The sequence below is a fragment of the Leuciscus leuciscus genome (assembly GCF_965113295.1).
Source record: "Leuciscus leuciscus genome assembly, chromosome: 9".
Lineage (NCBI taxonomy): Eukaryota > Metazoa > Chordata > Actinopteri > Cypriniformes > Leuciscidae > Leuciscus > Leuciscus leuciscus.
Window position 1 is genome coordinate 29,934,346 of NC_138733.1, and position 12,077 is coordinate 29,946,422.

General features: G+C 37.0%; 1 protein-coding gene across 2 annotated transcripts; it reads right to left on the reverse strand.

The window, feature by feature from the left end:
* Nucleotides 1-231: 231 nt before the first annotated feature.
* On the reverse strand, nt 232-3,587 carry LOC309505389 (uncharacterized protein). 2 transcript variants are annotated; one of them, XM_082178741.1, is made up of 4 exons: nt 3,353-3,587; nt 1,819-2,013; nt 1,671-1,733; nt 232-1,554 (listed from the first exon to the last, which is right to left on the reverse strand). In XM_082178741.1, exons 3-4 carry the CDS (start codon nt 1,712-1,714, stop codon nt 585-587), a joined length of 1,014 nt encoding a protein of 337 aa, XP_082034867.1. In that variant the 5' UTR covers nt 1,715-1,733; nt 1,819-2,013; nt 3,353-3,587; the 3' UTR covers nt 232-584. The 2 variants fall into 2 exon arrangements, with proteins under 2 accessions (XP_082034867.1, XP_082034866.1); XM_082178740.1 differs by having other exon boundaries at nt 235-1,554; nt 1,671-1,741.
* Between the last annotated feature and the right edge of the window lie 8,490 nt (nt 3,588-12,077).

Sequence of the window (12,077 nt, forward strand, 5' to 3'; positions counted from 1 at the left end):
TATTCATACCTCTGATCAACAGACAAAACTAAGACAGTGTTTCCTTTTACATATTTTATTATAATTTCATAATACAGAACACAAAAATAACCATAAGAATCGAGAGATATATGTATATACATGTGTAATGTAATATAATAGATAGGTATATATTGTATAAAAATAATAATATATATATATATATATATATAATGCTGTACAAAGATAATGTATATATACTGTAATATAATAGATAGGTATATTATATTGTATAAATATAGTGTATGTGTATGTAAATATTGTTTAGTGTAAATAACTATGAATAATACAATAAATATAATGCTGTATAAAGATATGTATATATACATGTGTATTGTAATATAATAGATATAGATTGTTATATGTATTATATTGTATAAATATATGTACATGAGTGTATATATGTAAATATCATTTAAATAAGAATAATACAATAAATATAGAATACCATAAATATAATACTGTATAATAATTTCAGAGTAATTGAATGGACCACCAGTGGTATGTGGCCACACTCACACTTAACACAGTCATTAAATGAAGCAACATCTGAAATCTGAAATGACTTAAACACGCAAACACTTCAGTAGGTAGTGGTAAAAAAAAAAAAGATCTCCTCGGTCTCTAATGGTATGCATTACATCTACATTTTTGTGTATGCGTTCAACAAACATGTCCTCCTGCGCACATACCACGAAATCGCACCACTCCAAACCTGTTAGGAGGATCTGACCTTGTACTTGCCAATAGTACTTGTGCTGCCTCCTAAGCTGCAGAGAGCCACCAGACATTTTCAGGTAGGGACAGTCAACGTAACTCTTGATGTTGGGGCACTTAATTTCCAGCAGGCCGAATGGTGGGTTTTCAGAAGGATCAAACACGACTCCATCGGGGGAGCACCCCAGCCATGGAGCATCAGGGTGTATAATGAACCCGCAGGGTGAATAGTTGACATTTTTTAAACGCCAGTACTCTGTCACGGCAACTGGCTCCATATCGATTCCCCTCCTCATGTCCTTCGTCATGACAGTCCCCCTCAGAATTCTGTGTGCCAGATTTTCAGATGATGTATGACACCGAACATGGCATGCCTCGTGAAAGCGTGTAGATGTAACTCGCGTCTTTCTCAGCCGATGCCATTCCTGGCATGAGCTCTGCTCCCGTGTTGCAGCTTCAATCCTGTGGGCCATGTGGAATGACACCTGTAGCGATTTTATATATACATGTTCCTCCTCTGATAACACATGGGCGCATGTGGTTGGCTCAAGCCTATAGCCTTGGATGGGAAGGGAAGGTTGGGCAGGGGCATCTGGGATGTTGACGATTTCCCGCATTTCTGGTGGTTTTTGCTGAAATGACAGCACACTCCCGGCCTGGACAGCCCCAAAAGCTGACTGAACTAATGGGACTTCTGCTGACATGCCCATGGTGGTCACCAGAGGTAAAAGCAAAGGGGGAAAGTCCCTATATACTTCTGCCACTCTCAATGTGGCAAGATCTGGCATTTCCCCATCCAGTGCTTTGTAGAGAGAACTTCTGAAAATGTTGAAGTGAAAAGATGTAAAAAACAAAACAAAAAAAACTGCAGCATATTAACTGCATACATATTAACCACATCAACACAGCTTAAACTAAAGGTAATATAGTCTCACCTCACACAAACAGAGGTAGAATTTTGGGGTTTGCGGACCTCCATGTCTCCCACCGGACCTGGCCTAACACCCTGACAGCAATGACACATTTTGACATGGCATCACAATAGTTACATGGTACAATTCACATGACAGACAGATGACTTACCAAGGTCCTTGGCTTATGCCAGGTCTGCTCAGTTTCTGTGCAACTGTGCACTGGGGGTACAGCAGGGATGCCTAATTGTGAAAAGTGTGCTGTTTGATATAGTAGTGCAACCAAATGGTTGCATAAGGCACACCCCGCCACACAGGAGCAGTGGGTGCTCACCAAAATGACAGGTTTCAAGTCTTTTAACACCATCTAGGGAGAAATAGAAGCTTAGATGAGAAATACCTCTTAAGAGATAAACTGTTAACAAGAAAAATATAACTAATAAAAGCATACGGTTGTATTGACTTGGTAAAGTTGTTTTTATATTCGCACATTCGCGCTTAAAATGTTTACCCCGCTTGGCAATTTTTTACTTTTTAGGAAAACTTGACTATGTGACATGGCGCTGTCCATGTATGTGGTACTGAAGGTCCTACCTGTAATGATCCTCCGAATGTACAAAATACATTGATCTCTATATGCGCAGGCGGCTGAGAGACGGATCCGAAGGGACCAATCAGTAAATCAAAAATACACACTATAGTGTCACTAAATTCAGTTCACACATCACTACTGTCCTGATGATTATACTACAACACTTATTTTGAAAAAAATAAAAAAATTGCATTATTTTTATGATTTGTTATTATGAAAAATATTCAAAAATTTCACTGTAATTATCTGTATTGTTGCCAAATTCAGATCACACATTGTAATGCAATTATACAATTGTATTGCATTTATCCAAAACAAAGTCTTGTTATATAACCAGCAGGACAGCAGTGATGTGTCATGTGTGATCTGAATTTGGCAACAATACAGATAATTACAGTGAAGTTTTTGAATATTTTGTAGTAACACTTTTCGGGGTTTGCACTTTGCAGACGGTCCCTTCTCAGCAGCCTGCGCATAGAGATCAATGTATTTTTTCCACTGCGAAGGAAAGCTCGTTTTGAGGAAAATTAGGCTCTATGCACTTTCGCTTTGCACTTTCGGTTGTCTGCAGGTGTTATATGTATAGTTATGTGTTAGGTGTTATTTGTGTAGTAACAACTTTTAGTTCACGAGTTATTGAACGCGAAAGTCCGCGAATATGCGACTGTGCGAATATAAAACCAACTTTACCAATGTTGTATTGTAGATGAGAGCTACATAGGCCTACCCATTCACATCCATAAACAGTAGACTGAGCCATGTACATTTAGATAATGTTACTTATCAGCTGGGCAACTTATCAGCCTAACCATTACCCTAACATTGACCCTAGTCACCCTACTTTCACTTCGTGTGGCTTTTCATTTTTCCTCATGGATCTATGACAGACTGCCCTCACGCTGACCTCTCCTGTCACCTTGTTTTTCATTGACACTGTTACGGAAAAAGATGAACATACATTTCGAAACTGGATTACACGTTCTTACACTGTGCTAGTTTGTCTGTTTTAATAAAGTAGAGTAGTGTGAAACAAAATAGCTAACGTTAACAAGTTCAGTCACGTCAGTTTCTTGATTAAAATATAACTGTTAGCATTATAACGTTAGCTACTTACCCTCATAGTTGTCGATATAGCTGCCGATATACATTTTAAATCCCTTTTCCCGCTTGCTGTTGGGAGCAGCACATGATGTTGTTACGAGTCGGTCTATGTCATTTACCGTGAGACGAGGTAAATCCTGAAGACAGCGACTATAAAAGAGAGCCATATCTGTCCGTGTATAAACAGGAAGTTGAACAGGAAGTTGATAGCCTAGTACACGCGAACCCGGAACTGTTACGTGCATAGAGCCTATTTCATGTAAGCTGGCATGAATAAAGGCATTTTTTTTAAAAAGGCTGCAAAAGTGAAATAATTACTAACTACAACCACAAGGGGTCACCCTTATCTCCATTTGTATCAGAGCTCACTGTAAGAGCAGACCACAGAAATAGAGGGTAGAATGGCAGTGAGCATAAATCAGGGTCCCAAAAGCGTGCAGGATTTTGATTGTTACTCGGTTTGTTGCTGTTTTGCAGTTTAATTGAACTATAATTGGTTTCTTATGCTGTTTATAAAGCTCTTTTGCACTCCGTTCCTGATAGTGTGAACGGAGAACCTTCCTAAGTGTAGGCAGAGATAGATCACTTTTACCTTCAAGGTAGCTCTTCAGTTGCAGACCAGGTACAATGGCCCTGATAACAGCATCCACTATTTCTGTCTCTGAATACACTCTGCGAAGGCCATTCTCGATTTGACGCGCCAAACTGGAAAACGTGAGTCCTTATGGCCCGGTTCACCTATCTGGCCTGAGATTTTTTTGTCTTTCTGCCATGTGAGGCTATTTACCTGGGTTGTTGGTAGGTTTCTCTGTAACAATTCACCATCACCTCTGCTTTTCATTTCCCTTGTTGTCAACTCCAGCATTTCAATTGACTTTGGTTGGACTGCCAGTCTTAAACTCTCTAATTCTCTCATTCATTTGGATTGTTCATCATGTACTTTAACCTCTTTCTCTTTGGTGTTTGCACAAAAGAAAATCAAGCCTTTGATAATGTCCAATAAGCTCAACAGTTCCGCCATGCCCTCATCTTTGAGTTCAGCTATTATATTATATTTCTTTACGGTCAACATGCTGACTGGTGTATGAAACGAGAGCTTCGTTTTTTCTGCAATCTTTTCCCTGTCAACTCCTCATATTTTCAAAAAAAGTAATTTGCTTGCATCAACTGTTCAATGGTGAGCTGAAATAACAATCCTTTCATTTCAAATTGCAAATTCTCAATCTCTGACTCCATTTTGGGAGATGAGTAGTGGGTTGGACTATGGGTTTGTGTTTTGCCTTGCCTGGTCATTGTTGTTTCCTCCATAGTGAATAAAGCACCTCAGGATGCACCTTGGGCCGGACGGGACTACCACAACTTCCATAGCCAACACTGTCTACCACCTGGGTCGGTTTTGGAAAATGGTTGATGTGTGGTCACCAACCTCACTCCGAACATCCTAACGGTGCCTCCAAATGTAGTCTCCCTGAAAAGGGGAACATACAGACACAAACACGTGTTGTGTTTCCCTTGATCTCTGTATTATCTGTGTGGGTAAAAGAACCATTCAATGTTGCACAAAATGACCATGAAATGCATAACAACTTGCATGTAACAATATTGCATTCCCTATACATACAGTGACCCATATTGTGTAACCGACAAAACAAATAAAGAGATGAGCATCAATTGGCATAAAACACTATATACATCCTGTTGCACACAATAAACAAGACAGCTTGCATCTGTATGTGACAAAATAACTTGTATAAAATAAAGAAAATGAAGAATAAATCTTATAGCCTAAATCAGAATGAATGTAACACTGTACATTATAGCCTACTCTATACTCAGTGCATACCAATCTCATAACATTTCAGTTATCACAACAAAATAACACTTTACACGTCATCCATTTAATGAGGTGATAACAAGCCGGCCTTCACTTGAACGTGGACGATTCAGCACGTGCCCCATTAACACTCACTCATGTATGATACAAACTCAAGAGTCACATATGAACAAAACCGTGTTAAGAGATAATAATATTACAGCCAACTCATCTTAACAGCGTAAAAACACTATATTTCCATTATACGAACTGTTAGATACCCATAAAAACGTCATATATTAACATACAGTGCTGATGGTAGCATCGGAAACTTCACGTGTGCCACGTGCGCCTAAATCTATTTTTCCACAATTATATGAACATCATATATACTCAAACTCATATTAACATCAATATTAGTATATTGAGGATCTTACCTGAAAAAGAGAACATAGATATATTAAAATACAAACACGAACACTCGTTGCGTTTCCCTTGGTATTGTAAGTGGGGGAAGGGAACTATTGTGTCTGTTATTAACTCTCGCCCCACTCCCTGCTGGAGTCTTTCGGTACTGCACCATAACAGACTACAGGAACCAATGAAATAATAATATTCTCTTATTAGTTATACCTGTTACATGAACATCCGTAAAAATAAATTTGCAGGGCACCTCATGCATTCCGACGGCGTGGAGGAGCGAGTTTTGTGATCCTACAAACCCAAGAATGCGCTGCTCACGTGTCACTGGCCAATGACATGAGTGTCTACTGTAAATAAAATGTAATTTGCTTGGAATAAGAATAAATATTTATTTTAATAATAGGAAAATAATGTCCTATTTATTATTTGATTATTTAAATCTCCTTTTTGAAAATAGGAATATAGACATAAGTTAAAATGATTTTATGTCTTGTATTTTATCTCAAAATGATGGATGCCATTTTAAAAATGTGGAATTTAGCAGAAATAATAATACAGCCTCTTACATGAGGTAAACATAAAACTGCTTGGTTTATATTTTGATATATATAATTGCTGTCATGGTCCATTTCAAATGTTTACTTGGTTTTCTTCTCTTTCTCTTTTGAGCGTTGATTAAATATTGTTCTTGTAAATACTTTCTGGCATTTCAGCATTAATGAATCTGACTTTTGAAACCCAAATGAACCAAAAAAGAACCAATGAGGTTCATTCTCGAGTTACACAGCATGTTTGAGCTTCAGCGAGAACCAATGTGGTTCATTCTCGAGTTACACAGCATGTTTGAGCTTCAGCAAGAACCAATGAGGTTCATTCTTGTGTGTGATGCAGAACGTTTGTGGGGGGGGAAATCGACACAAATAAAATAAATAAATAAATCTTGCTGCGATTGATCACGCATGGTGTGCGTAGCTTCATAGGGATCTACTGTTTCAATTCAAGAGCGTCATCGTGACATACATTCGCATCTCTTAATCCTGCTCAGTGTGAAAGGCCCTTTAGTCTTAATGAACTTTTTGAAGCATCAAAGTGGTAGTTGCGTAGCTGTCAATGGAGGGGACACAAATCATTGTGACAAGATCTTCATTTGTGTTCCGAAGATGAATAAAAGTCTTGGTTTGGAACGACATGAGGGTGATGTTTATTTTTGAGTATTTCATTTAGTTTGAGGTTTGTACAATTGAGTTTACTGTATTTCAGAATACATTAAAATGAACTCATTAAATTCAGAAACACTTTCTTAACAATGACACTTTCAGTCTCCATGAAACATTGTTGTGGTGTTTGTTCTTGCTCACATGGAGATTTGTCTCCACTTAGGAGAACATATTGATACTGTAGTTTGTTCAGTTGAAATTATACATTGATGCAGTATTATGATGATAAGGCTCTGAAAATGACTACCCATATGGAAAAGGTTTGCTAAAAACACCTGTGATTCTTATATGTTCCAACAGAATATTGTAAGGGACATATATGCTGCAAAAACCACATATATAAATTGCATAATATTAATGTATTTTTAATCATATTATGTCATATATGTCCTACAAAGCCATATAGATTTTCATGATGTAAAAACATAGGAAAATAATACTAATTTAATATGAATGTCCAGCATGGACGTGTATAAAACACAGTGCAGTTTACCAATCAGTATAAGGCTGTACTTCACTCATGCTTCTTATCTTGTCCTAAGTCAAGGCCTATGCCTGTAGTCAATCATAATCAGCCTTAGAGGAAACACAACATTTAAAGGAGAACTCTGTAACTCTAGCGAACTCTAGTCACTTCTTCGCTGATTTTCCCTTTTGTTGTCGCATGTTTTCCCCACGAGCTCCCCCTACAGCTGTGGGGGGGCGTATATTTCACAACACAGTCGTAAAAAACTCACTTGCGGCGGCCTCCTCCCCCTCTCTACCGCTGCTCATGTGCGTTTGTTTTGATCGGAGCAAGCCAACTGTATCGCGTGGAGCTATGTCTACCGAGGTGAGTAATCTGGTAATACATCATACATGCGTGTGTGTTTATGTCGAATTGCCGTAAAGCAATTTGTGTTTCGCGCTCGTTCTCGTTCTAGTTCTCGCTTCTCACGAGACTTCCAATTTCACTTTGCCGGGACGGCAGTGCGCAAGTTGCAAGGTTGGTTTTCCGCCTGGGAACGCTGGGGGGAGCGGGGAAAGTCACCAATATCACCAGAACAGGTTGTTTAACCATCCAAATGATTTCTAGACAGTTTTATTAAGTTAAAAAAGTTACCAAGTTCTCCTTTAAACTACACACACAAGCACAATTATTCATTACAGTATTCTACAAGATACAGTTGCAGATTTCACATAGGCCTATCAATAGTTTTCATTTTAAATCCTGCATCACCAGATTTCATATTCATTTGTGACAATTTCTCTAAACTTTATCACAGTACTACTATGGTATACAACAGTTATATTCTTAACCTAACATACAACTTTCCTAAATGTCGAAATGATTATTATGCTTATCACCAGGGTGGGAATTATGTAATTTTAGGGGCAAGGCCATTTGGCCTCCACCTTTTCTTTTTTTTTAGGGGCACCAAGGCCATATGACAGGGCACAAAGGCCATTGAGTACAATTCGATGGTTTTCCCATTCAGATTGATACCATAACATCCTAATTTGGAATAAGACATGGATTATGACTTTTTTAATAAAAAAAAAAATGTTTTAATGAGAGAGAGAGAGAGAGAGCGCCATTACATCCAGAAGGTATACACCCTCACACAACAATAGAAACAACATAAATGCCAATAAAAGCATTCAGAAACAACACAAATGCCAATAAAAGCATTCAAAATATTCATTCAGTCCTCTAGTCTATATCATGTGAGAATGTGAGTAATTAATTATGATTATCAAAGTTTACATTCAATATAGGCTATAAACAAATTTTGTGTAAACATGTTATAATTTGCCTATATATATACATACATACATATACATATATATATATATAACATAAATTGTAAGAATATGACTAATAGTAAAGACTAGTACTAATAAATAAACATTAGGCCTATGCTAAAGTTATTAAATAGCAGTCTCAAACTAGTTTTTGTTAATACAATGTTGGTATGAGCCACTACAGTCATTTAAAAATATTAAAAATAACACAAAGAAAAAATAGTGGCATTTTGGGGTTAATATGGAAAGGACAGTTACCATGGTGAATACACAATATTAACAATAACTGTCAATGAAACATGGAAACTGCTCCTGGTGAATAGAATAGAATAGAATAGAATAGAATAGAATAGAATAGAATAGAATAGAATGAAAATCATACCTGCATTACTTTTATTTCGTGTAATTTACAACGTAACGGCGTTGCATGCTCGTAGTTTCTTTTGCACTTGATCAGTGAGGCGATACAGCGCGCGCGCCGTCGCATTTGCACGTGCAATTGAAGAGTGTGCGCTACGAGTACAGGATAACGGCTGACAGGACAAGAACGTTTCTGAGGTGAAAAACTTTATCTCAGCGTACACTTATGTCACTGCCTGGTAGTTCCTATTGTGCTGGGTTTTCTGAAGTAGTCATGATTCGCCTCTCATAACATAACATGCTCTAAACACGCACGCAGAGTGGAAAAGGAGGCGCGGGGACAAGGATCACAGCGCAAATTTGAACTATATTGATTGGTCTAATTCCATATCGCATTTCAAAAATATATCGATATATTTTTTATATCGATGTATCGCCCAGCCCTACACTGCACCTGCGCGAATCCACGAACTAATTGAAGTTCAGACTACTTGGGTGGCTCGCTGTAATTCAAAGCAAGCCCACTATGCCGCACTGGCGCTTTATACATGGAACAGGGCCAGGGCACACAGGCCACTGTAGCCGTACGATGATTTTTTTTCACGGGGCATGAAGGCCAAAGTGTAGGGCAACGGCGGCCATGGCCGCGTGGCCGCGGTATAATTCCCACCCTGCTTATCACTCTAAAAAATTATTCAGTGGCTTAGTAAATATCACAGTAATAATTAACTTTATTAACTTAATACAATTTCTAAATATAATTTACTTGATAGTTTGAGTTGAACATACTGAAATAATTGACTACTCCAACAATTAATTTTGTCTGAAATTTACAGTTATATTTAAGTTTGAAGTTTTTCACTAAAATAATTTAGTATTTGACTAACCAATTATTTATTTAAAATACACTTAGCATATATATTTGTGAAATTTCCATCACAATATTTGAGAATGGATAATGGATTCTGTTTCAAGAACCACAAATAGGCTATTACTTAAATAAAATCAATATTATTAATATTTAACACGCATAAGAAATTGATTAAGTTTACTCAATTAAAACAATGCACCCCTCCCCCACCCTCTGACTTGACAACAACTCAACGGTTGAGTGAGCGCGCGCTGTTTGAATTATCTCCAGTCTCTAGAACAGTAAATATCCTCTTCTCTCCTCAGCATCGCAGAATTGGTGCATTTCCTCTGTGAAATTCAGGTGTGTGTATGTTTTATTTTATCTGTATAATCATTAATGTGCTTTAAATCATTTTATTTAATGTGAAAGAACATACAGAGACACAATGTTACTCACCTTAAACGAGTTAAACGAGTGTCGACTCGCGCCTGTCTTTTCGCGTGATTGTAACGCCTTCCATAAAAAAAAAAACATTATATTCATAGACTATATTCCTAAAGATAATGAATATAACTAATTTGGATGATAAAATGTCCGCAGAACTGTGCACTGTTTGTTTATTGGCAGGTTATGGAGTCAGTCGCGTCGCAGCATCTTTCGGCTGTGAGTGACGCAGGACGGTGAAGCAGTCGATTCTGTTCCCTACCGGAATTCCTGTTCCCTTACGCAATGATACTACAAATCATGCGTAGTTGCCGAGTTACCATACGTACCATCAGAACTGAATATGAGTATTTTTTCCCGAAATGTAAGCTTTTTTTTATAAATGTTTTTTTATTAGAACAAGTTTTTCCCCATCTGTCAATTCAATCCAGATTATTTATTTTCAAATTTAAAACGTTATTACCGATTTCAATGTAATGTTTATTAAGGCTTTGATTTATTACGTTTTATTAAGGCTTTGACGCATGCGCTGTCAGCAGACACACGGCTCGTTGAGGGGGAACAGGAATTCCGGTAGGGAACAGAATCGACTGCTTCAACGGCGGTGTAAAGTTAGAGGTTCCCCCGCAGAGGCGAGTCCATCTCCGGCACGGGAACCAGCGCTGATCCGGTGGATACTGGATAACAGACCGGTTGATTACACTTGAATTACTTGAATGTTTAGGCTTAATTGTTTAATTTTTACTTCAAAAATGTTTGTTACATTAGTTTATATGTAGGCAATACTGTATACGTTTTAAAAATAGTATAAAATATGCTGTATTGCTGTAGGCTACTCATCGACAATAAAGGCCAATGTCATGTAGTTATACTGGTGGTTGTATGAAAAGTTTTTACAAAGGTTTAGAGGAAATAAAAAAAGTTAATATTACTGGCATATAAACACAGTTAATATTACTCATAAATATTTGTTTTTAAATGTTTTCCCCCCAATTATTTCCACTCCATTTTATTTGTTAATGTACCAAATGCAGTTACTCAGATCTATTTAATTTGTTTTACTTACATTTACTCAGTTAATACAGTGTATGTCATTGATTTCACTGCTTAAAAATATAATCAATATTCTAAGTGTAAAAATGTTTCACCAAAAAAATTGAGAAGTTTCAAATTTGAAAAATTGCACATTTAGAGTGCATCACCACCAGAGTTCATGTCACATACAAAAACATATTCCAGCTAACTTTCAACATTTTAATCACTGTTCTAGAAACATATTTGACTCAACTTTGTTCATTTGCAATAATATGTTATGATTTGTTCACAAACAACAGGCCCAGACAGTTCACAAATAATGTAAATACACGGTCTTACAATGTCATTACTTTTCAACTGCTCTTTCAAATCCTTGGTCATCAAAACATGAAATCTGTATGAAACACGTAAACAAAAGGCACAAAATGTGTATAAATTCTATATGACTTTAATTTGACTAGCATATGATTCAATATAAGAACTTTAAATGATTTATATGAATATCAGTTATTTTCTACTACCATACACATTTGCATACTTTTGTCATGTAAAACTCATATAAGACTTTTTACAGTATTCAAATATAACGCAAAAATCCCCTACAAGTTGTATGTGTGCTATTTAGTATGAAATGTGCCATAATCGGTCTGATTTTGTAAAGGACATGTATTGGCCTTACATGAAACACAGAAGGTAATTCTGGCCGATTTAAGTAAGGAAGATATTTGGTTGCTGTATATGAAGCATGCAGGTTTTTTTCATAAAACAACGTTAATTCTTGTCATGGGTATGTAAAGCTTCCTGTGTC